We start from the raw sequence: 27485 nt of genomic DNA, 5'->3' as shown, positions 1-27485 counted from the left end.
CTTCTGTTAGGAGCTGCAAAAGAAGCCTGAGTACTTGGAGAAACATGCCTGCAAGCCATGTGTCCGCGAAAAGCCTTGCACGTAGACCCTTGGAAGAACTCTGATAATTCCACTTCCATACAAAAATATGTGAGTAAGAGGACTTAGCATTTCCACCCCAAAACACATAATACTGGAGTGTGGAGCCATCTCCTGCATCGTCAGCCATGGAAACAAGGGGTCAGAATCTTGTCCCACATAGGGGATAATAAAGGGAACCTTAAACAGTAAATAGAAACACAAATTAATAGGAAAATAAATAAGGCACACATCCAGCCATCAGATACGGCACTGCACACCCAGCTGCTGCAGGCCGATCTGACTAGCCCACGCTGTCAGTCCTCAGTGGGCCTCTCGATTCACCTCAGTTCCAACAGGAGCCAATGAATATAATAAAATAAACACATGGCTAACTGCCTCCCTGACGTGCTTCTACGTCTTTTAAGTTTAAAAATTTTAGTTACATTTATTTATTTATGTATTTATCTGTTTATTTCCATGTGTATATAGTGTGTGTGTCCACAGCAAGCATGTGGAGGTCACAGGAGTCAGTTGGGTCGGTTCCTTCCTTCAAGCAGGTGAATGCTGAGGCTAGAACTTGGGTTATAAGGCTTGGTGGTAAGTACTTTTACCTACTGAGCACCTTACTGCCCTCCTTGATAAACTTTTTGTTGTTCTTTTATCTTTGTTTAGTATTTTGAGACAGGGTTTCTTTGTATAGGCTTGGCTATCCTTGAACTCTCTCTGTAGACCAGGCTGGCCTCGGACTCAGAGATCCACCTCCCTCTGCCTCCTGAGTGCTGGGATTAAAGGCACAGGACGCCATAATTGTTCATGGTAGGGGAGCTTTTTCTTTCTTTTCTTTCTTTCTTTTTTTTTTTTTGCATGTGGACTTAAACCTTCACAGAAAAAAAACCATATTGAGTGTACTGCCACTGAACGCGAGAGCAGCCATGTCACCTGAGTTGAAATCCAAGCTCCGTCTGTTCCCAGGAAGCCCACACGCCCTAGGAGGAGCTACAGGATCCTTTCTTTTCTCACAAAATGCCATGAGTCCTGGGAACAGAGGGCAAATGACTATCTAGGTATGAGGCCAAAGGAAAACCCATGGAACAGCCTTGTCTGGAAAACAAAACAAAAGTGGAATGGGAGGAAACTTCTAGAACGCTGGGGAGGGAAAAAAATTGCACCCACCCCTTCCAATAGCTGTATTTCTTTCGGTTGTATAAAATGGTCTTGTCACAACTGGCATAATGCACAGTGAAAGTCTCCAGTCCTAGAGCAGGGTGGGCTCCCCCAGGTCACTATCCTTCACCAGTCTCAGCCCACCCTCCTTGTTTTAGGGTCTCTGTTGTTGTGAGAAACAACTAAACCAAAACACCTCAGGGTTGAAAGAGTTAATTCAGCTTACAGCCCCAGGGCGCAGTGTCACTGGAGAAAGTCAGGACAGGAACTCAGACAGGGCAAGAACCTGGAGGCAAGAGCCGCAGGGGCCAGGGAGGGGTGTGTTTACTGGCTTGCCCCGAGGCTTGCTCAGCCTGCTTTCCTGTAGAACCCAGGACCACCAGATCAAGGATGGCACCACCTACCATGGGTTGGGCCCCCCCATCGATCACTAATCAAGAAAATGCCCCACAGGCTTGACTACAGATAATCTGATGGAAAAGTTCTCTCAATTGATGTTCCTTCCTTCTTTCCAAATGACTCTAGTTTGTGTCAAGTGGACAGAAGACTAACCATGACATCCTTCTACAGGACAAACACTGACAATTAAGCCGATTTCGAATGATTTACAAAAAAATGGAGATAGTCTAATAAACCACTGGACAAATATTACCCAAAGAACTGTGTAGAGCCACCCACTCACACTGGCTCTGTGGGTGTGAGGCAGGAGGGTGTCACAGACCACATGGACCCAGCACGTCCAGACTGGGCGCACACAGACGTGAGCCCGGTCCACCTTGTCTGAAGGTCAGGGAGCTTGAGTTTATTTTGCTCTCTCAAAGCTGTTAACAACAGACGTGGCTACAAACAAGAGACTGGCCTAGGGTGTTGTCAATTAGTATTTTGAGTGTTGAGTAGATCTGCTCCACCTGGACCAAAGGTCAGAGAATTCAAATCTATTCCTTGTGTCATGCTAATGAAGTCTGTCGTGCCCCCACACACATACTTTTGGAGTGAAGTATATAAGCTACATGTGTGGACGAATAACGGAGGTGGATTCAGTATTCACTGAATGTCCCTCCCGACGCTGATGCTGTTCTGTGTTCCTGCCTCTTATTTCTCTTCTATCTCTGTTCCTTTTGCCTAATAATTCTTATCCTCACGCTCCTACCCTGGAATATAGGAGTTTTGTCAAAGCTGGTTTTCTACACCAGACCCAACAAGACGAAGCCAAGAGCAGCCAATGGACAAGGTGCATCCACCCGGTGTTCCGTGCTGACTGAGTCCATGGGAACATCTTCCCAGGGGTACGAGATTTCAAACAAGTTCCCTGAAATCAAAAGAGGATCTAGTATGTCACATATTTGTCATGAGGAGCCCTCCAAGCTGTAACCCACTGACTCAGAAAGCCAACAGCTGCCTGGAACAGGGACAGACTGGCCTGTTAAGGGAGAGGCTCCCTTAACCACACAAGCAAGCATCCTGCACCCTAGGAAGCTGTAGTACCTCTAATCTCCAGTGTCTTTTCCTACCAGCCCTTCCCCAGTGCCTTCCCAGTGCTTTCTAACGTCCCTGGATGCTGCTTCAGACATTAGAAAACACACATGGCCCCACAGTGACACCTGTTTTGCCTCACGAAAGGCAGTCTCCACATCCTACCTTCCCAGCCGGCCAGGGTCCAGCAGATAGGCTCCACCCACCATATCTGCATACTATATTTACTACTGTATCCACCATTCACCTGACCTCCACACATTAAGACTCTCACACTCTTCTCTCACTTGCCACAGGACATTCCTTGGCCATCTGCCCTCCAACTTCAGGTGGCTGGCACTTGTTGTGCCTTTAGGACTTAAAGCAAGCCTTACACAAAGCAGTAGCCCCTGAGTGACCCACTCAGAGATCCAGGGAGCCGTCCATTTCCTCTTATCCCCCTGCATTAGGTTCTTAACTTTCCCAAGTTAAGACAAGTCTCCAGGCACACACACCCATGAGAGGTTATCTTGAGTTAACAGAGAAGACCTGTCCACTATGGGCGGCACCATTCCCTAGCTGGGGCCCTGGACTGTATGAGTGGAGAAGCAACCTGCATTCATCACTCCCTGCTTCCTGCTTGAGGATGTAATGTGATCAGCTTCAGGCTCCCCCTGCCTTGGCTTCCCCACCATAATGGGCTTTGCCTTGAACTGTAAACCCTTCCTCTTTATCTTAGGGTTTCTATTGTTGTGAAGAGACACCATGGCCACGGCAGCTTTTATAAAGGAGAACATTTAATTGGGGCTGGCATACAGTTTCAGAGCCTTAGTTCATTATCATCATCATCATCATGGTCTGCAGTAGACATGGTGCTGGAGAAGCAGTGAGAGTTCTACATCCTGATCCTCAGGCAGCAGGAAGGAAACTAAGATAGGCATAGCTTGAGCAAATGTCTCAAAGCCCGCCCCCACAGTGACACACCTACTCCAAAAAGCCACACCTCCTGATAGTGCCACTCGTGGTGAGCTTATGGGAGCCAATCCGATTCAAACCACCACACTCCCTGAGTGCTTTGGTTAGGGTGCTTTATCCCAGCCACAGAGAAAGGAACAATGACACAAGCCGCCTCCAAACTCATGTCTTTCTGATTCCGTCCCCCATGTGCAGAGACTGGGCATACACTCCCACTCGGGATTGGAAGTCTTCATGAAGATCTACATGCCTGCCCCTCACGGCAGACTGGCAGTTTGTGCCATAGGGCGCCATGACTGAGGTGACTGTGGTATGAGCCCTGGCCCAGTGTAAGCAATGTGTCTCTCGGCTCCTTCCCCACTTCCTGGAGCAGAGGGTGTTTCCTTGTGCTATGACTGACAGCTAGGACCATGTTCAGGGAGTGGTCCCACCTCATTGGGTAAGTAGCTTTCTCATTACTGTTTCCCTATCACCAGGTCAGACTTGTGTGGAAGACAGGGGTTCACCCTTCTTTTCCTCTGTGTCCCCTGCCTAGGGCTGGCGGGAATCAACACTGTGAGAACATTAGCATGGTGGGAAGCCATGGAGGGTTATAGAGGAAGGGAAGTGTGGAGAAGTACATGGGCTGCAGGAAGAATTTCAAAGGCCCCGATGCAGGCATTTTCAACAGAGACGACACGCAACTTCAGCTCAGGAAGGGCAAGTCCCCGAGGGACAAGGACGGTGACAGGGATGATCTGCGACAGCACAGAGTCTCAAAGGTGCTGTTAAAGCTACTTTTTCCAGCGGCCCAGGGACCCATTTGCAAGAAACCCACATTCGATATGTCTCAGCTGGACAGCATGGTGTTTGCTGGAAGCTTCCAACTGCCAAAAGGCCTGTGGGGAATCATTTTAATAAAGTGGGCAATTGTTTTATAAGACATGAAAATCCAGCTTGCAAGTCCAGAGCTGAGGAGATTTGAGCCAAGACACTTCCTGAACACTCAGCCCTGAGCTAAGCTGAAATTCCACATTGGGAATTCAAATCCTTCACCAGTAGTCCCAAGGAACAGCACACACACACACACACACACACACACACACACACACACACACACCAAGCAAACAAAACTCACATTCTCCACATATGTGCCAATGGATGCTTTAGAAAACAAGGGTTTCAGGCACCTTAACAAAGTGATTGGCATTGTCCCTCAGATTTGGAAAAACACCAGGTAACCCAAATCCTGAGATGCCCAAGGAATCTGGTGGAATCTGAACCCATGCACTCACACAGTTCCCATCTTCCCACCGTAAGAAACAGATTGTGATTGGACGAGGTGGCACACACCTTTAATCTCAGCATTTGGGAGGCAGAGGCAGGCGGATCTCTGTGAGTTAGAGGCCAGCCTGGTTTATAGAGCTAGTTCCAGGACAGGCTCCAAAGCTACAGAGAAACCCTGTCTCGAGAAAAAGAAGAGAAGAGAAGAGAAGAGAAGAGAAGAGAAGAGAAGAGAAGAGAAATAGAGTGTGATGTCCCTTTTCAGCATGAGGTGCGCTTAGAGCTCTTGAGAATGACAGATAAGCAGGAGTGCTGAGACCCTCCTGCCCCTTACCTCAGATCCCCAAAAGCCAGAGCACTAGATAGAGGCAGTTGGTTGCATGTCAGCCCAGACAGAGAAAGAGGGCGGAATCAAGCCCAAAATTATTTATTAGATAAAGCTTTGCATCCTAGGCCACTAGGATGAAATTTGGGTGGCAGTCAAGAGCAGATGGGAGAGAAAGCAAGATTTCCTTGAGACCAGTCAGGGGCAGGGAATACTTTAAAAACCATCATCTTCTGCTGAATAAGCATGCCCTCCCTTTGTGCCTTTTCTCTATGAGACATCCTGCAGAACGGTGTGGTGAAGACTGCCTTGCTGTCCATCTCCTGAATTTATTTTATACAGTGAGGCTCTTTCTGTCCACACTTTTCCCATCCTCCCATACTCCCATCCTCTTCCCATCATCATGCTATTCTCCTATCATTCCATCCTCCCATCCTCTCACCAACATCCCATCATCCCATCCTCCCATATTCCCATCTTCCCGCCATTGTCCCTTCCTCCCATCCCCTCATCATTCCTGATGTGAAACACTGTGAAAATGGCAGTTCTGCTGTAGTACTCAGAGAACGTGGACCAGGGAACGTGCAACATTCAGCACAGATGTGATTTGTTTGGGAATATTCTCAATCTGCAGCTTCTTGAGTCCACAAGTGTAGAAGCTGCTGTTGTGGACATAGCAATGAGGGTGGGAGCCTAGTGCCCCTGGGGATGGCAGTGGGGACATTTCTCAGGAGGCAGGAGAAGGAAGGGGAAGAGTAAGAGGTAGCAGAGGCAAGTGAAATCAAGGAGAACAAACTGACTGAGGCTGTTTTGCTGGCCTGCATTCCTGAGTCTAGCAGATCTCTGCCCCAGTTAGAGTCACGGCGTGAGCCTGGTGTGATGTGGTGTGTCTGGTCAGTTAGGAAGGGATAAAAGTAACAACAGGACCACCAGTTAGGAAAACATCCTGAAATATCCTGGAGAGGGGATAATGCTGTAGGCTACAGTAGTAGCGTGGAGAAGGACAGTGATGAGCGAGGACAGATGTGTCAGTCACCTGCCTGAGTGTCTAGAGAACAGTGCAGTCGTCGATGCCCATAGGAAGTAGAACAAGAAACCAGAGGTATGAATGCATGTGTGCCCATGCACGCGTGTGTGTGCACTATGCTGAGTACATGCATTATACATACAGTCACTCCTGAGTGCTGTGCACAGTCTCTGCAGGGAAGTATGTTGTGCTGTGTGCATGTGTGCACACTTTCCTGCACACATCTATGGATTACAAGTACTGAGTGCATGTTTGGGGTGCCCTGTGTGTTCTGATGGCTGGGTGTGCACATGGGGGTTGAGCACTCTTCCAAATGAGCCACTGCCTCGGCCCCTACAGATGCACATGTTCTTTCCTAGTCTGCCCATGTGTGGAGAAAGGAAATGATAGCAGAAGTTAACTCAGCAGCAGCAGCAGGGGCAGTATTACATAAGTAGCACAGCTCCTTAGGGAGTGAACCACAAGTACAGCCAGCAGCGCAAGTGGAGGACGAAGCTATTGGTCTGAGCGTGGATGGACAATGTTGCTCATGGGAGGGGAAAATCTACCTTTAGAAAAAAATGCAAGTAGCTTTACCAGCCTGTGAATCATGGGTCAAAGGTCAGGAGCCAGGGGTTCAAGCACAGGGTAGCAGATATGTAACACACTAAAATGGACCTTTCCTGAATCTTCCTCTGAGCGGTGATGACTATGGTTGCTTCTAGAATTTGAGTGATGGCTTAAAAGGAAGACAAACAAGTTTCCTTGGGACACAGATGTGGCCCTTCCATCAGCGTTCACCTCAGACCTCTCATTTGTCCCCAGTTCCCAGGGTGCAGAGGCTGTGGGGAGGGCAGGTCCCCTATCTGACCCAAGCTGACAGAGTGGCTGCCAAGATCACCTTGTCAGTATCTGACAATGTCTGCTTCCTCTCCTCAGTGTCTCCCCCTGCATGGCTTTGTTATCCGAGGCAGAAACTGGAATCTGTGACTCTGACTGACCCAGGTTCCCCAGAGCTTGCCTGCCTGCTACCTTTTAGCCCTTTCTACTGAAAATTCAGTTAGCAGAACTTAGCTGAGCGCTCATTCCCACTCTCAGGAAGACCAAAGGGCTCCTTAACCCCCTCCCCCCCTCCCCCCTGCAGTGGATGACGCACAAGGCCAGCACCATTGAACCATTGATGCTGAGTCAAAGGGGCACCCTTGTCTTTCCTCTCCTGTGGTAAAAGGTGACTCTGAGCTAGAGGACACTGCACTGATGGAATGGGGAGGGGACCTGGGATGTCTGTCAGGAAAGGGTCAGTCCAGGGAGAATGGGGGTGCAGCATGGTCACAGTACTGGTCCCACTCTAGGGCCACAAGCAGACTGCTCAGTTGTCACCAGGCAGAGGCCGCCCAGCTATCAGTGTCTAAAGATTCTGCACATCTATTTTGCTTTAAGGCACAAAACTTCGAAAACAATCATTTTATGAGCCATAAAACAGATTGGTAGCTTTGCTCATTAAGGTTGACAACAATAAATCCTAAAGTGTTTTGTTTGTTTGTAGACAGGGTCTTGTGTAGCCCAAGCTAGCCTCAAACTCATTAGTGGTCAAAGATATCCTTGAACTTCTGTGCCTATAACCCCCAAGTGCTGTGATTACAGGGGTTCAATACCAACCCAGTTTGTGCAGAGCTGCGAATTGAACCCAGGGCTTCATCTACTAGAGGCAAGCATTCTACCCACCAAACCACATCACCAGACCCTAGAATGTCTTACTGGTATGAGCTATAGTGTTTAGTGTTAGTTCCGGAGTTTCTGTGTGGAATAAGACCACACACTTTGTAGAACAAGACCTAGGATGAATCAAGTTCATCTCCATCTCTACAAGAAAAAGACTAAAAAACATTCCCTCTTTCAAACGGCTATGATAACATGGCGGCCTCTGTTATGTCCACATGCTTTCATTTTCCCATCAGCAAATACACTTCTCTTGTTCTCAAAGCTTGTGGAAACCCTATTTTTATACCTGGGCCACAAAATCAAATGCAATTTATGAATTCTTTGTAGATGAATGTTATTTTAAATCATGCTAAAAAACAATTGAGAGAAACATTAAGAAATAAGAATTAAAATGAAAAATAATAAAGACACAAGATTATAAAAAAGTAAAACTAATTATTCAGACAGGTTGTAGACTAGCCTAAGGAATTCACATATACACACCTATATGCATACACACTTACATGCACACAAATACCATAACTGTACCATAAACACACAGGCACACACAAAACCACATTTGAACCACAGTCACACGCTCACATACACACACATAAGAGCACAAACACACACATACAGATACACACACATTGATGCATACATACAGAAACACACAGGTCCACACATGCAATAGACACACACGAACCACAGATGCATGCACACACACACACACACATGAACACACAGGTACACCCACACACAGAGACACATACATTCAGGTGCACACACAGGTCCACACATGCAATAGACACACACAAACCACAGATGCATGCACACACACACATGAACACACAGGTACACCCACACACAGAGACACATACATTCAGGAGCACACACAGACAGGTGCACACATACAAAAAATACACACATGCATGCACACAAACACTGGTGTGTGTGCACACACAGAAAGACACGGGCGCATGATCACAGGTGCATACACACAGGCACACACACAGGTGTACACACAGACAAGCACCCACCTAACTAGAACTGTTAACCTAGTTTGGACCCCAGGAGCTAGCTATAGAACACATTGTATTTCTGAATCTCCCAATGAGCAATCAAAAGTGGAAGCAGCTCCAGCTCGACCCTGTGGAAGAGGTTTCCTTCCTTAGGAATAAACTCACTGAGAAGTGCAAGGCTGGAAAAGACAGCACTGCCCTGAGCAGTCAAAGCAGCTGAGGCTATTCGCAAAAATAGGGTCAACACAGGGGCTTCCTCTATCACAGGCCCAGAGGAAACTGCAAAGGGATTACTAAAAACCCTCACACAAAAGTGTAAACGGTCCAGAATGCCCCCAAACAACCTTAAAACAAACAAAGAGAACACGGTGGAGACTTTTCTTTCCCAGCTCTAAACCTTGCTCTAAAGCAGGGACATGAACAATGTCCTAAGCCGACTCGGGGGTAAACAGATGTCAGAAGCCACACTAAACCAATTCTACAGTCAATTTTCAGCAAAGATTATAAAAGACAATACAATGGGGAAAAGGAAATGTCATGCTTAAGAAAGGGAAAAGGGCAGGTGAGATGGCTCAGCTGATAAAATGGGATTGCTGCCAAGCCCGACAGCCTGAGGTCAATCCCTAGAACCCACATGAGAGAAGGAGAGAACCAACTCCCGAACAAAAGTTGCCCTTTGACCTCTCATACAAGTCTTGGCATGCATACGTGCACCCCACACACAAATAAATAAATGTAAAATAAAGTATACAAAAAAAAAACTACCCCACTAATTTAGAAATTATTGTAGATTTAAAAACTTAACCCAGTAAGCTAAATACGAAACGTAAGATAAAAACCCAAAACATTTAGAAGAAAGTTGTTACAAACCATTGAGCAAAACGCTTTAGCTATGACTCCGAGCTGTGGCCAGAGAGCAAGTGTACAGACTGAACTGCATTAACAGTGAAACCTCGAGACTCCACATGCCGCCAGCGAAACAGGAAAGGAGGTCTTACCTACAGGAGCACATGACCATGACAATGACAAAGGTAACCCGATTTAAATAGACATTTCTCCAAAGACCAACTAGAAACGGCTAATTATTCAACACTGTTAACTGTGAGGGAACAAGAAATAGAACCCACAACAAGATGGCTGCAACCAAATGAACAGGGGGGGGTGGCGCAGCCAGGGGCAGGCACTTTGGACTCGGGAAACCAGAGCCCCCCATCAGGCGTGCGCAACAGTTCAGCCAGTTTAGAAGGAAGTCTTTCCTTAAAAGCTTAACGTGATTTTACCATACAACCCAGCAACTCTACTCTGGGGTGTATATCTAAGGAAAATGAATGGCTGTACAGGTACACACACACACATACACACACACACACACACACACACACACACACACGGGGGGGGGGAGGGGAAGGGAGGGAGAGAGATGGTGGTTGTAAATATTCACAGATCACAGCTACTTTGCTCAGAATGAACAAAAAAGTAGAGAGAATCCAACGGTCTTCTACCTCCTGCATGGATAAACAAAGTGTGGTGTGTCCACACACACCCCGAAACGGGATGAAGTGCTAGCATCGCAGCAGCAGATAAATAAACGCAAGCCTCGTTGTCAGGGAAAGTGGCCAGACACGGAGATCACAGGCTCCATGCAGAGCAAGCCTCCCTCTATGAGAAACAGCCAGCAAGTCTAAAGCTCAAACACAAAGAGCAAGCCTGGTGCTTCATGAGGCATTCTCAACAAGAAGAGGATTCTAACTTTAATCCATGGTGATCTGATAAGACACAGGTGGTTACTAATATTTTTTTGTAACTGTGTAAGTTCGCTTTGTTACCAAGTATGTGGTCAATTTTTGAGAAGGTTCCATGAGCTGTAGAGAAGAAGGTATATTCTTTCCTCTTTGGGTGGAATAATCTATAGATGTCTGTTAAGTCCATTTGCTTCATTACCTCCATTAATTCTCTAATTTCTCTGTTAGGTTTCTGTCTGATTGACCTGTCCATTGGTGAGAGAGGAGTGTTGAAGTCTCCTACTATTAGTGTGTGCGGTTTGATGGCTGCCTTGAGTTTTAGTAATGTTTCTTTTACGTACGTGGGTGCTTTTATATTAGGGGCATAGATATTCAGGATTGAGACTTCTTCCTGATGAATTGTTCCTGTTATGAGTATAAAATGTCCCTCTCCATCTCTTCTGATTGATTTAAGTTTGAAGTCAACTTTGTTAGAAATTAGTATGGCCACACCTGCTTGTTTCTTAGGTCCATTTGCTTGATAAGCCTTTTCCCAGCCCTTTACTCTGAGTAGGTGCCTGTCTTTGTGGTTGAGGTGTGTTTCTTGTAGACAGCAGAATGTTGGATCCTGTTTTCTTATCCAATCTCTTAGCCTGTGCCTTTTTATAGGTGAGTTGAGCCCATTGATATTAAGTGATATTAATGACCAGTGGTTGTTAACTCTGGTCATTTTTTTTTAGTAGTAGAGTTTGTGTGTTTCCCTTCTTTGAGTTGTGCTGGTGAAGGGTCTCTAGATGTCTGAGTTATTGTGGTCATTGTTGGACTCCTTGGTTAGTGATTTTCCTTCTATTATTTTCTGTAAGGCTGGATTTGTGGCTACGTATTGTTTAAATTTGTTTTTATCCTGGAAAATTTTGTTTTCTCCATTTATAGTGAATGAAAGTTTGGCTGGATATAGTAGTCTGGGCTTGCATCCGTGGTCTCTTAGTTTTTGGAGAACATCTATCCAGGACCTTCTGGCTTTCATGGTTTCCATAGAGAAGTCAGGTGTAAGTCTGATAGGTTTACCTTTATAAGTAACTTGGCCTTTTTCCTTTGCGGCTCTTAATATTCTTTCTTTATTCTGTATATTTTGTGTTTTGATTATTATATGGCGAGGGGATGTTTTCTTTTGATCCAGCCTATTTGGTGTTCTGTATGCTTCTTGAACCTTCATAGGTACATCTGTCTTCAGTTTGGGAAAGTTTTCTTCTATAATTTTATTAAGTATATTTTCTGTACCGTTGAGCTGCACTTCTTCTCCTTCTTCTACTCCAATTATTCTTAGGTTTGGTCTTTTTATTGTGTCCCATATTTCCTGAATGTTTTGTGATGAGAGTTTGTTGGACTTGCTGTTTTCTTTGATCAGAGTGTTTATTTTCTCTATGTTATCCTCAGAATCTGAGATTCTTTCTTCTATCTCTTGTATTCTGCTGGTTATACTTGATTCTGTAGTCTCTATTCGTTTACCTAGATTTTCCATGTCCAGCCGGCCCTCTGTTTGTGTTTTCTTCTTTGCCTCCATTTCAGTTTTCAAGTCATGAACTGTTTCCTTTATCTGCTTGATTGTTTTTCCTTGGTTTCCTAGGGTATCATTCACTGATTTACTCAATTCCTCGAACTTTCTATTATACTTCTCATCCATTTCTATAAGGGCGTTTTTTATATGCTGTTTAAGGGTGTCAATCACTTTCATGAAGTCAGTTTTTTCTACTTCTTCTTGATTAAGGTGTTCATGTCCTCCTGTTGTGGGGTCACTGGCTTCTGGTGGTTTCGTGTTGTTTTTCAGATTGTTGGGAGAATTCCTGCATTGGCGTCTGCCCATCTCTTCCTCCCAATACTCCCCTTTGGATCTTCTTTTATAGGATCAGGTCTTCTTGCCCACTGATGTACCTTCCCAGTGATGTCACTCCCCAGAGATGTTTCTCCACAATGATGTTTCACTCGGTGCCCAGAACGAAACTCCACGCTGCTTGGTTAGCTCGCGAACAAAGGGCCCACCCCACTCGCTGCGGGCAGGCTATGGGAACAAAGGAGCTACCGGCCACCCCTATGTCCTCCCGGTTCAGATTCGGTCCCAGCGCCCTAGCAGGCTGGGCAGGGAGGCGCTATGCCCCAAAGGAGGGAGGGAGACAGGGGGTGTGGGGATCTGGATGTAAGCTGAGTGGGATAGGAAGAGAGAGGGGGTTTGGGCAGTATAGCCCCTGTAGGATGGCCAGGAAGTGTGGGCGGGCTGAGGTATGATCCCAGCTGCAGCAGCACAGAGCTACAGTAATGAAAACAGTGTGGTACTGGCATAAAAACAGAGAAGTCGACCAATGGAATCGTATAGAAGACCCGGATTTTATCCCACAAACCTATGGACACCTCATTTTCGATAAAGGAGCTAAAAGTATGCAATGGAAGAAAGAAAGCATCTTCAACAAATGGTGCTGGCACAACTGGATGTCAACCTGTAGAAGAATGAAAATAGACCCATATCTCTCACCGTGCACAAAACTCAAGTCCAAATGGATTAAAGACCTCAATATCAGTCCGAACACACTGAACCTGATAGAAGAGAAAGTGGGAAATACCCTACAACAGATGGGCACAGGAGATCGCTTCCTATGTATAACCCCAGAAGCACAGACATTAAGGGCAACATTGAATAAATGGGACCTACTTAAGCTGAGAAGCTTCTGTAAAGCAAAGGACACTGTCACTAAGACACAAAGGCAACCTACTGACTGGGAGAAGATCTTCACCAACCCCGCAACAGACAAAGGTCTGATCTCCAAAATATATAGAGAACTCAAGAAACTAGACTTTAAAATGCTAATTAACCCAATTAAAAAATGGGGCACTGAACTGAACAGAGAATTCTCAACAGAAGAAGTTCAAATGGCCAAAAGACACTTAAGGTCGTGCTCAACTTCCTTAGCAATCAGGGAAATGCAAATCAAAACAACTTTGAGATATCATCTTACACCTGTCAGAATGGCTAAACTCAAAAACACCAAGGATAACCTTTGCTGGAGAGGCTGTGGAGGAACGGGTACCCTCATCCATTGCTGGTGGGAATGCAATCTTGTGCAACCACTGTGGAAGTCAGTGTTTCGGTTTCTCAGGAAATTCGGGATCAACTTACCCCTGGACCCAGCAATACCACTCTTGGGAATATACCCAAGAGATGCTCTATCAAATGACAAAAGCATTTGTTCAACTATGTTCATAGCAGTATTATTTGTAATAGCCAGAACCTGGAAACAACCTAGATGCCCTTCAATGGAAGAATGGATGAAGAAAGTATGGAATATATACACGCTAGAGTACTATGCTGCGGTAAAAAACAATGACTTCTCGAATTTTGCATGCAAATGGATGGAAATAGAAAACACTATCCTGAGTGAGGTGTCCCAGACCCAAAAAGATGAATATGGGATGTACTCACTCATAATTGGTTTCTAGCCATAAATAAGGACCACGGAGTCTACAATAGGTGAACCTAAAGAAGCTAAGGAAGAAGGTGAACCGAAGGAAAAACATATAGTTGTCCTCTTCGCTAAGGGAAGTAGACCAAATTTCCGGGGAGAAAATGGGATCTTGGGGGGGGGGTGGGATGGGGGTAAGGGGAGATGGGGAGAGAAAAGGTAGAAGGGAAGGAGGGGGGACCTGGGAAACGGGAGAATTGGGATAAAGGAAAGGTGGATAGGGGAGCACGGAACCACAATTCTTAGTTAAGGGAGCCACTTTAGGGTGGGCAAGCGACTTGACCCTAGAGGGGCTCCCTAGTGCCCAAGATGAGGTTCCCAGTTAGTTCCTTGGGCAGCTGAGGATTGGGAACCTGAAATGACCCTATCCTAGAGCAATACTGACGAATATCTTGCATATCATCATAGAATCTTCATCTGGTGATGGATAGAGATCGAGACAATGACCCACACAGGAGCACTGGACTGAGCTCCCAAGGTCCCAAGGAGGAGCAGAAGGAGGGAGAACATGAGCAAAGAATTCGGGACCACGAGGGGTGCATCCACCCACTGAGACAGAGGAGCTGATCTACGGGGAGCTCACCAAGGCCAGCTGGACTGTGACCGAAAAAGCATGGGATAAAACCGGACTCTCTGAACATGGCGAACAATGAGGGCTGATGAGACACCAAGGACAATGGCAGGGGGTTTTGATCCTACTTAATGTGCTGGCTTTGTGGGAGCCTAGCCAGTTTGGATGTTCACCTTCCTAGATATGGACGGAGAGGACCTAGGACTTACCACAGGGCAGGGAACCCGGACTGCTCTGTGGACTGGAGAGGGAGGGGGAGAGGAGTGGGGGGAGGGGGAGAAGGGTGGGAGGAGGGGGAGAAGGGTGGGAGGAGGGGGAGAAGGGTGGGAGGAGGGGGAGAAGGGTGGGAGGAGGGGAAGGGAAATGGGAGGCTGGGAGGAGGTGGAAACTTGTTTTTTGTTTATGTTTTTTTTCTTATTTTCGCAATAAAAAAAAAAAACAAGAAGAGGAGTGGCTCCAGTAGGAGGGGTCTCTCTGAGACACAGAAATGTCCTTCTGGTGTGAACAGGCAGAAACACCTTGAGTAATGTCTCCCTCTGAGAGAGGCAGCTCTGGGAACCTGCTGGGGAGGGACCGAACCTCTCCTCACTTTTCCCTCCAGGTTGTGGTGTTACACTCCACAAACACCCACCAATGACCTTAAAGCTTAAACCATCTGTTTCCAAATAACGCATTACAGGGAAAATACACAGGAGTGAAGCGAATCACTAACCACGTGACACTAACCAGACCCCTCTTCAGCTCAACATGGTACACAGCACCAAGGGCTCTACGCAGAGGTCACTGTGACATCACCAGCTCTCACTGCTGCCATGACAGTACCCGATGAAGAAGCAGAACTCACCGATTTTCTGATTGAAAATCTTGTCAAAGGTTATTTCGTTTCTTTCTGCAAGATACCTCTGCATCACGCTCCGGATACTGCAAGATAAGAGTGGCTGTTAGGGCATGGGTGCACAGTGCCCTGCAGACGCTCCAGTGTTTGAGGAAGCTGGGGACACTCTAGAGATGGGACCTCGCTGGAGGAAGCAGATGCTGGGAGCATCACGTACTGCCTGATCTCAGGGTTTTTCTTTGTTTGTTTGTTTGTTTGTTGACCCAGATGTGAGCAAGCAGCCTCAGACTCTAACGGCCACCATGCCTGCCGGCCACGACAGACTGAACCCTTGTCTTAGTCAGAGTTCCTATTGCTGTGATGAACACCATGACCAAAAGCAAGTTGGAAAGGAAAGAATTTATTTGGCTTATGCTTCCACATCGTAGTGGTGATGGTTTGAGTAAGAACAGACCCTACAGACTCAGATTTGAATGAGTAGGGGGTGGTATTGTAAGGTGTGGCCTTGTTCGAGGAAGTGTGCAACTGGGAGTGGGCTTTGAGGTTTCAGAAGCTCAAGCCAGGCCTAGTCTGTCTCTCTCACTCCCCCCATCTCTTTCTGCTGCCTGTGGATCCAGTTGTGGAATTCTCTGTTCCTTCTCCGGCATTCTGTCTGCCTGTATACCACCATGCTTCCTGTCTGCCTGTATACCACCATGCTTTCTGTCACGACCATAATGAACGAAACCTCTGAATCTGTAAGCCAGCCCAAATTAAATGTTTTTCTTTATAAATGTTACTGTGGTCACTGTGTCTCTTCACAGCACTAGAACCTTAACTAAGACAGTAGCCCATCACTGAAGGAAGTCAAGACAGGAACTCAAATAGGGCAGGAACCTGGAGACAAGAGCTGTCGCAGAGGCCATGCTGGTTACTGGCTTGGTCCTCATGGCTTGCTCAACCTACTTTTTATAGAACCCAGGACCACCAGCCCAGGGATGGCCCCACCTACAATGGGCTGGGCCCTCCTCCATCAACCACTCAGTAAGAAAGTGTCCTACAGCTGAATCTTATGGAGGCATTTCCTCAGCGGAGTTTCCCCACCTAGCTCGTGTCAAGTTGACATGAAACTAGCTAGCACAACCTCAAACTATAAATCAACATAAACCCTTCCCCTTCCTTGCTGTACATTTAGTCACAGAGACCCAAAAGAAGAGAATTGCTACTGGGGACGGAGATTCTGGCTCTGACCACCTGACCCTGTGGCTCTCGGGTTGATGAACCAGTGTGCAGGGGAATCATGGCTCTGACCACCTGACCATGTGGCTCTCAGGCTCATGAACCCATCTGCAGGGGAATCATGGCTCTGACCACCTGACCATGCGGCTCTCGGGCTCATGAACCAGTGTGCAGGGGAATCATGGCTCTGACCACCTGACCCTGTGGCTCTCGGGTTGATGAACCAGTGTGCAGGGGAATCATGGCTCTGACCACCTGACCATGCGGCTCTCAGGCTCATGAACCCATCTGCAGGGGAATCATGGCTCTGACCACCTGACCCTGTGGCTCTTGGGTTGATGAACCCATCTGCAGGGGAATCATGGCTCTGACCACCTGACCATGCGGCTCTCGGGCTCATGAACCAATGTGCAGGGGAATCATGGCTCTGACCACCTGACCATGCGGCTCTCAGGCTCATGAACCCATCTGCAGGGGAATCATGGCTCTGACCACCTGACCCTGTGGCTCTCGGGTTGATGAACCCATCTGCAGGGAAATCATGGCTCTGACCACCTGACCATGCGGCTCTCAGGCTCATGAACCCATCTGCAGGGGAATCATGGCTCTGACCACCTGACCCTGTGGCTCTCGGGCTCATGAACCACTTTGCAGAGGAATTTGGAAGATTTTGTATCTAAGAACTGAAGAGCCCTTAAATGCTATTACCAGACCTTAAAGGGTCATTCCAGAAGATGTCCAGATGCCCAAACCAGGCAAATGGTGGAGGCCACGCCCAGCAGGTGCATGGGGATAAGAGCTGCCTTGGGGGCCAGACTACAATTATTCGCATTACGTTCTGGCAGAGTGTGGCTGTCTTCTTCCTGTGCCCCCAATCTTGAGTGAGGCTGAGCTACAATGGGGCGAGGAGAAGAGACCCCTCAGGGTAGCATGGCGCTCAGGCCGGGATGTGGCTGGGACAGAGAGCAGAGAGATGAATGTGTGAAAGGTGGGCAGCCTTTCAAGGAACGGAGTGAGCAGCAAAGCAGCGGTGAAGTCGCTCAGGGGATGTTGACAAGTCAAGGCCTCATAACTGTGATTAATGAAAGAGCCCCGGACTCAGAGCTGGAACAGTAGGAAGACTCACAGGGTATTTTGATACAAGGGGAGTGGTTGAGCAAAGAGCACCCCTCAGGCATCTAAGATAAATGCTTTCTCATTTTCAGCCACAGAGGGCAGCTGTGGTCCACAGGGGTGGGGTGGGGTAAGAGAGGGTGGGAATGGGCAAGAATAAACATACAATGCCTGCACCCAGGTTCCAGAACCCTGAACCCTGGTCATGGGTAGCAGGGAACTTCTGAGCAGGTAAAGTCTAGGATGCAATGGGGAACCCAGGATATCGAGAGAACCCAGAAACAGAAGTCTGACAAAGCACTCAGTAGAGCAGGCCCAAGAGCACAGTCCCAGGTGCCACAGGCAACAGAGCTGAGGCTATGGATGTCCAAAATGCTGGAGCCCATAAGATGCCAGCAAGAGCCCCAATCCTGAACCTGGGGCTGTGGGATCCAGGGTCTACCCTGCTGGTTGTTTCTGCTTTTCTTGGCCTCTCCTCTCTAGGCCTCGACTCACCCCAGCCCTTTGGAACGGGAATATCTACTCAACACACATATGTTGGAACTAAGGAACATATTTTTAATGTTGCATGGACTTATAGTTAACAGTTTGTCTTCAGTCCAGGAAGAGACTTTGAACTTTTTGTTTTTTGAGACAGGGTCTTGGAACTCTCTGTGTACATCAAGATGGCCTTGAACTCAAAGAGATCTACCTGCCTCTGCCTCCCAAGTGCTGGGGTTAAAGGTGTGAGCCACCCAGGCCTGGCTGAGACTCTGAACTTTTGAAAACAGTGTGGGAACAAGAAGCCTTTTGAAATGAGACTGGACACAGCTGCATCACGAGATGGCCGTGAGCCTGTGGGGTCCCAGGAAGAAAGCTACGTTTAGGTGTAAAATGCCCCCCCCCCAGAATCCTATCTTTGAACTCTTGGTTGCAGCTGGTAGTGCTGTTTGGGGACTATGTGGGTCCTTTAGGAGGCGGGGCACAGTCGAAGGAAGTGTGGCACTAGAGTATGGGTCATGAGGTTCACAGTCAGAACCCACTTCCTGCCCCATCTCTACTTCCTGATCTGTCCAGATGTAAGCAAGCAGTTCCTGCAGTCACATCCAGAAGCCTCCTGCCGCCCTGCCGTCCCCACCATGACGGACTGCACCCTCAAACAGTAAGAGGAAGGAAGCCTTCCTCCTTCAGCTTGTTCTGCCAGGCATTCAGGCACGACAAGAGGAAGAGCAGTCGATAGAGTGGCATAGTTTAAAGACCACATTAAAAGTGAAGCGTGAGTAACCCCGATCCACAGAGGAAGAGATGGTCACTGCCACTGAGGACATCAGCTCTATGAGAGATTCCTCCTACTGCTGTCCAGGACTATAGGAACCGTCCAGGGACTGACAGCAGCCAAGACTCCAGCCACCACCCCCTCCCAGGACCCGGGTCAACTCTGTATGTAGAGAATCCATTTCAGAAGATGCCAAAACGCACCCTCAGTATCCCCTCTCTCTAAAGTATGTATGAGAGTAGGAGCATGCACATACACACTTACATACCCCCACAGCCTCATTCATGAACACATGTATTCTTCACAGCCCCAGGCATGCACATACCCCACACACAGCCCCATGCACGCATACATACCCTATAAGTCTCATGCATGCACACGCATACCCCACACACAGCCCCATGCATATACATATATCCAACATGTAGCCTCATGCCTCCACACTCCCATGTATGCATATTCATGTTCCTCATACAGCTCCCATGCATGCACATATATCCCACACACAGTCCTATGCATGCATACATACCCCCACAGCCCCTAGCATGCATACATACCCCATAATTTCATGCATGCATACATACATACCCCCCACAGACCCATACATTCACACACATACTCTCCACACAGTCCCACACCCCAGATATGCACATCAATGCCACATATACATTCCATGTATAGCCCCAGGTATGCATACACAACCCAAACAGTTTCATGCATGCAGGCATATCCCACACATGGCCCCATGCATGTACACATACTCTGCACACAACCCCAGATATGGACATCAATGCCACATGTATACTGAACACAGCCCTAGCCACATGCACACATACCAAATGCATACCCCCATACACTACCAGGCATGCTTACACAGAAATTCTGCTATCAATTTCTTCCTTAAACAAAAGCAAAAGGCCCCTCCCAGATACAGAATTAGTGTTTTGAAATAATTTCCATATGCCACCAATTTTTAAAGTGATTAAAAGGGAAGAGCCTAGTTACAATAAAATAAAAAAAGCTGAAATGCCTTGAAATTAAAACCTTCCAAAATGTGCACAAAACATTTATGGGGAAAATTATAAATCACATAGAGAGATTAAAGAGTGGGGATATGTACCACGGTTATGAACAGAAAGACTGACATTAAGAACATTCAAAGACCTGCCTCATTTCATTATTAAGTCGGTCTGGGTCCATCAGGACCCCAGGGGGACTTTCACAGAATGCAGAAACAAGAAACAATTTATATAAAACAACACAGAATCTAGGGCAGCCAGTACATTTCTGAAAGAAGAGAAGTAAGATATCAGGGCTAATTATGAAAGGAACACCATCAGGACACAAGGAAGCGCTGGATGCAGGAGGAGCAGTGAGCTCAGAAAGTAAACAACACACACACACTGAACTATGACGTGGGACAGAGACAGGAGATGGAAAAGGGAGCTTTTCAGCTTGTGAGCCCCACAGCACTGATCCAAATGGAATGAAATCTAGTCTGCTGATCACTGACAGTGAGTGAACAAGCTACTTCCATGCTTTGCATTCATTTAGTGTGTGTCAGTATGCACAGTGCAATTGTGGAGGTCAGAAGGCGTGTGCGGCTTAGTTCTCTTCTGCCTGTGGATTTGGGGCATAAATTCCTACTGTCAGGCTTCTCATCAATCGCCTCTACCCACTGAGCTCCTTGATAGTCAGAATACTTTTTTTAATCTGTTTAAAGGCAAACCAAGGTATAATTCAGTTTTAATTTTTTAGCATATATCATATTTTAATTAGGGTTTCTATTACTGTGAAGAAATACCATAATCATTGCAACTCTTATAAAGAAAAACATATAATTGGGGCTGGCTTACAGTTTCAGAGGTTTATCCCTGGCTGGAAGCAAGGCAGCAGGCAGACAGACATGGCGTTGGAGGCAGAGCTGAGAGTTCTACATCTTGAGCCTCAGGTTACAGGAAGTGAACTGAGTCCCACACTGGGTGTAGTTTGAGCATATGAGACTTCAAAGCCTGCCCCCACAGTGACATACTTCCACTAACAAGGCCACATCTCCTAACAGTGCCACTCTCAATGGACCAAACATTCAAACTGTGGTGGTTTGAATATGTATAGCTCCCTCAGACTCACGTGTTTGAATGTTTGGCCCATAGATAATGGCACTATTAGGAGGTTTGGCTTTGTTAGAATAGGTGTGGCCTCTTGGAGGAAGTCTCCCTATGGAGATAGACTTTGAGTATCATAAGCTACACCCAGTGTGGGACTCAGTTCACTTCCTATTGTATGCAGATCAAGGTACAGAACTCTCTCGGCTCCTTCTCCAGCGCCATGTTGGCCTGCACATTACCATATCTTGCCATGATGATAACAGACGAAACCTCTGAAAGTGTAAGTCAGCCCCAATTAAATTATTTCCTTTTTTAGAGTTGCTGTGCTCATGGTGTCTCTTCACAGCAATAGAAACCCCAACTATGACAAAATTGCATTAGTCTGTGGGAGCCATACCTATTCAAACCACCACAAGTCATAATTCAGTGCATATCTTGGTAGCACCGTTAGGTGCACCTTACACAAATACACGCACCCTGTAAATCCTTGTCCTAAAAATAGACATTAAAAGTTTCCATCAGTCCTACAAGGCAGAAAGCCTTCCACAGATTCTGGAGTCCAGGCAGCTAGGGGCCTTCCACACATGCCACGTGCTGCAGGTCAAAACTGCCGCTTGCATCGGCCTCCACGCTGGTCTGTCTCATCTCATGAGCTTGCTTTTTTCTTTAACCCCAGGGCTACTCCCACACTCCATATTGTGAATCCTTAGCCTTTCCCCAGCCAAGCTTCTGTTGCTGCAGGAATAGCCCAGAGTTTGCTGATCATTTGTCTGTGGGCATTTGCGTTGCCACCAGTTTGGGATTGTTATGAATAATAAACACCTTAAATATCCATGTGCAAGACATTTTAAAGACACGTGTTGTCATCCCTCACAGGGGAACACTGAGGAGCTGAGATGCTGCTTGCCTGGTACATTCTATCATCCGTCAAGGGAAACCGTGAACCGCACAGTCCCAAACAGTCGTGTCGTCTCACTGCCACTGACAGCATGTGATGTTTCAAGCTGCTCCTCCACCCTGTCCGGACTCAGGCTCTTCTCTCTTTTAAACACCTTGCTGCACGTGGAAGATCTTGGTTCAGTTTGTATTTTAACTTGCACTTCCCTCATGAGCAGTGATGTTGAACATGTCTGTACATGCTGACTGGGATCGACACATCTACTTTTGTGAGGAGCCTCATCAAATAGTCTGGCTTTTCACTGGGATGCTTGCCTGGTTATTGAACGGAAGGCTTCTTTATGCAGCCTGGAAGAACAGCCTGGATTACAACTCGAGTTGTCCCTGGATTGGCCCTTAGCGTCTTCTCTTGGTTTCTCACGGGGTCTCTGCAACACTGGTTTAGTTGATGACGTCATACGATGGGTCATTTTCCTGGTCAGGAACCCCACTTTGTAGTGTTCATACCTACAAAGGCCATCTATATTTTCCTTTAGAAGTTTCAGAATGATCAGAGCTGGGGAGATGGCTCAGTGGCTAAGAGCACTGGTCGCTCTAGCAGAGGACCAGGGTTCGGTTCCCAGTACTCACACCAGTGACTCACAAACACCTGTGACTACAGTTCCATGGGATCCAAGGTACTCTTTTAGACCCATGCACAGACACACACAGTTAAAATAACAAAATAATTCTTAGCCGTAGCTCTCCTGTCAGGTGCAGTGTTCCTTTCCAGCTGACCTCTGTGCACTGATAGGGTAAAAAACAAAAAGGTCTTGTTTCCTATATTGTCCCTAATGGTTCACTGTTTTGTCATAAGACAATCTGATCCTCACAGAGGCATCCTGAACCCTCTGTGGAGCCAACAGCACACACCCACAGCTTTGTATTTGCCCCACCTGACCCCTTACAGAAGTACCATGTGGTCTGGTCTTCATTGCTCCTCCGCTAGCTTGGGGGTCGCATGGGTGATAATCGTTTCTGAGGTAGCTTGGGAGTCACTGAGTTCTTGGAGAAGTCAGGTGCCTGCCAGTTACTGATTCTGGCTTAATTCTTCAGAGGCTAGAAAGCACATACCAAATGGTTCTGTTCTCTCTGGATTTGTCAATCTTTGCTTTACTGTCTGGCATGTAATCTATCTTTGAGTCTTTCGTACATGTGTTGCTACTGGAAGAACTGATTGGTAAATAATCATTGGGTCGGAATGAGTAATAGTGCCACTTTGATTTTCCAGATTCAGTATTGCCGGGGTGGGGATAAAGAACTCCCAAACTTTAACTCTGACTCTGTCCGTGTCTGCTTCCGATGTCACCTGCATTGTCTGTTTCGTAGCTCTATTCGACACATGAGCAGTGTGTACTGTGCCTCAATGCTGAGGGGACCCATCACCCTGAAGCTCCTCTTCTTCATGCATGTCACAGCCTTGGTTCATTAAAGCCCGACTAGGTTGCTGCAGGTTTCTCTCAGCTGGTGTCTGAGTGGGGTCTGCTGCCTAAGCACCTGTGTTTCCTACCTGGGTGAGTTTCTGGCTCACAGTGTACAGTTGGACCTGGCTTCCCTGTTCTCTTTGACCCTCTTTGACTTTTCAGTGAAGTATGTGGACAATTTGCATTGACTGTATGTGGGTGGACTTAAGTAAATAACCCTGCTATTGTGTTTTCTTGTGAGATCCTTTTCTTCAGTTTTTTGAGCTAGAGTTTCTTAGCCATGGAAATGCAGGTTGGAAAGGTTTTAATTTGTTTGCATTTTTTACATTTTATTTATTTTGGGTGTGTGTGCACGTGCACATGCCATGGTGGTGCGTATATGGGGATAGGAGGCCAACCCAGGGAGTCAGTTCTCTCCTTCTACCATGTGGGTCCTCCAGGCTCAAATGTCACTAGGCTTGGCAGCAAACACCTTTCCCTGCTGAGCCATCTCAGGTGATGACTTGTATGACATTTAACAAACACTTGGTCTGCCACGTCAAATGGCACACTTTCAATGTGCCAAGAGGATCTCCGTGTCCACAAGCAATCTACGTCTGCTCCCACCAGGGGCTATCCACCCACTAGCCATGTATCTTTGTCCCTTGTGACCCCTAGACATTCCATGTAGAAATGTGCAGAGTATGGTCTTCATGTCTGCGCTGTTGTACAGGGCGTATGTGCATCCCTTTTTCAGCATTGCCGAGGGGAATCCCGTGGACTGCATATACCATGTGACTTGCCGATTGGTGATTCCAGGAACACATACACCACTCTCCACACGGAGCTAATACTGCAAATGCACTGTAGACAGTGCCTGCCTTCTGGCCTCTGCATGGTCCTGGATAGTAAATTACTCAGAGTAGATAATAAACATGCTAAGCACCTAATCTGTCTGTTGCTGGCGTTTCTTCTGTGGGAGAACCCCTTCAAATACTTCGGCTACTTTGAGGAGGACTGGTATTTATTATTTAGTTCTTTCTATATTCAGGACTCGAGTTATCATATATTATCATCAGGATGTTTTGTCAACAGTCACCTGGGAGGGACTCACTGTAGATCAGGTTGGTCTGTGGAAATACCTGTGGGAGATCATCTTGACTATGTTAACTGACTTGGGAAGACCCAGCCTACAAGTGGCCATTCCCTTGTCTTGAGACCTGAGAGCTATGAAAGAGGAGGAAGTGATCAAGTGCACATGTGCAAGATTTGTCCTTGCTGCTCCTTTCTGTGGATGCGGCTGCTCCAACTCCCTGCCGCCGTGACTACCCTCAGTGACGGCCGTAACCTGGACTTAGGACTTAAAATAGACCTTTCTCTCTTCAGTTGCTTTAGCAACTAGAACGGAAACCATGACAGCTATTTAAATAGTTCCTCAGAGTTTAAAGTTCGTCTTGAAATCCCTTGATGTCTTCGAAGGGTGTTAGTATTTGCAACTTGATTAATCTTGACTTTTCAATATTTTTCTACTATGTATCGAGCTTCTGGTGCCAAAACCAAACCAAACCAAAACTGCTTAGTCTGAGGCTACAACCTGTCCCACCAGGGTTTTCTTCTAGAAGGTTCGCTTTAGCTCCTAAGTGCAGGCTTAAGAGGCAGCGGAGCTCCTCTGGGGTGTGGTGGATGGTGTTTCCTTGACTTCTCTGCCTGCAGAGGCTCCTTGCTCAGCATTATTAGTGAAAACACCTATCAGAGCTCTCTCCCCTGAACCACGATGATGGTACTTCAAACTATGGAGACCTGAGGATTGCTCCTGGCTCTGCATTCCACCCTGCAGGGTGCAGGGAGAGAAGAGACAGCAGTATCCCTCAGCTCAAGGAAAGGAAACATCATTACTGTCCTTCTTTGGAGTGGGTTACTAGTGATGAACTTTTCAAATAGGGTACAATAAGTAATTTAAAAGTAAAATTAGGCAAGCGCATGTTCCTCAATTCTCAGTGTGTCAACTGCTGCCTGAGGAAAGGGACCAAACTCAACTCTACACGGACTGCTTGTGGATTTGCTTCCTTTGGAAGACAGGATCTTTTCTTCTTTGATGAACTAAGGAATCCATTTATCTAGAATCTCGCATGTTATGGTTGGCTCACACACCATCCTGACACCTCTAGAGACCTCTCGGGAACATTCTAGACTCCCACAGTCAGCACATTTACCAGCCTAGCATTGGTTCCATTCTGACTCTCAATTCTTGCCTTATTTACCATGCTGAGACTTTTGAATCTGCCTCCTATAAAATGTGGCCCGCGTCTCAGAGCCCAATCCACTTACATGCAGTTCTCAAAGCAGTATAATCATCTTTCATTTAAAGGCCCAATTTCCTTTCTCATTGAAACCTATTCTATGCTTATGTCTTGATTTCCTGCTTGTATCTTCAATATTTCTCATGCTTAATTTCGGGCTCGGAGAAAGTGGCTGGTCTTCCAACGCAGCATACAGAAAATAATTTGAAATGCGCCGTAGACTTCTGTGAGGTGCACCGTGGACTTCTGTGAGGTGCACCGTAGACGACTTCAGTGAGGTGCACCGTAGACTTCAGTGAGGTGCACCGTAGACGACTTCAGTGAGGTGCACCGTAGACCTCAGTGAGGTACACCGTAGACTTCAGTAGGTGCACCGTAGACTTTCATACGGAACCACAGAACTTCCCAAAGAAAACCACAAAAAAGCCTTTACCCCCCCCCCCCCCCCGAGGAGTAAACAAAGATGTCAGATACGAGAGTGGACCACCAGCCTCACAGCTGGCAGGGTAGTCAATAAACTATGTTGCGCCAGTGAGGACCACAACCTGGAGTCCCAAAGCAAATGTAACATCCAGGCCGGCAACACTCATCTGTAATCCAATCCCCGGGGGCAGCAGAGACAGACCCCTGGAACCTGCCAGTGAGACCCCGTACCAAAACAGAGTGGAAAGTGAGCTAGGCAGACACTCAGCATTGACTCTGGCCTCCACACTGCACACGGGAAAAGAGAACTGGGAACCATAAGGGAAAAGCTGAGCCATTGGCATCAAAACTTCCCTTTTGCCATAGAATAAGAGGGTGAAGGAAAAGCCACAGCCTGAGAGAACCGACTGCAAATGCAGATCGCCATCTGCCTGGGGCCTGAATCCAACATACATGAAAACAAGGGCTCGAGACAGCTAGCGGTTAAGAGCACCTGTTGCTCTTGCAGAGGGGCGAAGTTCCCACGTGGTGACTCATCATCGCTGTCTGTAACTTCAGTTCCAGGGGACCCACCACCCTCTTCTGACCTCAGAGGGTGCCAAACATGCACACGGTGCACACACACACACACACACACACACACACACACACACACACACACAGAGGCAACCATGCATACACATAAAATAAATCAATCTTAAAAAGAAATTTAAAGAGAACAGCAATCTAAAACACTGAGTGTGTGTTGGTAAACTCCTGTAACCCTAGCACATTGGAGGTGGAAGCAGGAGAATCACAAGTTCAAGGACGTCCTCAGCTACATAACAAGTTGAGGGCCAGCCTGGGCTACCTGGGACCCTGTCTCCCCCCCCCCTCCAAAAAAAATAAAGCAAAAATCAACCCAATATAAATGAAAAAATACAAATGAACAGACACTTCACTGTAGACCATCTACAGATGGTGAAAAAGCTTGTGAAGAGGGACACAGCATCACGAGTCACCAGAAAACAGGAACTGAAACCACAGTGTAACTCCAGCACACACTGCCAGAGAAAAGACCAAACCCCATGTCAGCAAATGCGGAATAACTACTGGGAGTGTGGAACAGACACGGCAAAGGGC

The 27485-nt window shown here is 47.0% G+C and overlaps 1 protein-coding gene across 3 annotated transcripts in view; it reads right to left on the bottom strand.

Annotated features, from left to right (window-relative positions):
* The window catches only part of Grk3 (G protein-coupled receptor kinase 3), a 105733-nt gene that overhangs the window by 60669 nt on the left and 17579 nt on the right, over positions 1-27485 (bottom strand). Inside the window, exon 2 of one of the 3 annotated variants that reach the window (XM_041648261.1) lies at positions 15617-15693. The exons of 1 other annotated variant lie outside the window; for it this stretch is intronic. In XM_041648261.1, the coding sequence (XP_041504195.1) occupies positions 15617-15693 (77 nt within the window). Of the gene's footprint in view, positions 1-9838; positions 9924-15616; positions 15694-27485 lie in introns of those variants that run through there. One more of the 3 variants, XM_041648264.1, reaches the window with a different exon arrangement.

This window comes from Microtus oregoni, unplaced genomic scaffold (genome assembly GCF_018167655.1).
Source record: "Microtus oregoni isolate MIOR12 unplaced genomic scaffold, Mior012 000003F_ref0000135, whole genome shotgun sequence".
NCBI lineage: Eukaryota > Metazoa > Chordata > Mammalia > Rodentia > Cricetidae > Microtus > Microtus oregoni.
The sequence above is the reverse complement of the archived record's forward strand: the minus strand, read 5'-3'. Positions and strand labels throughout refer to the sequence as shown.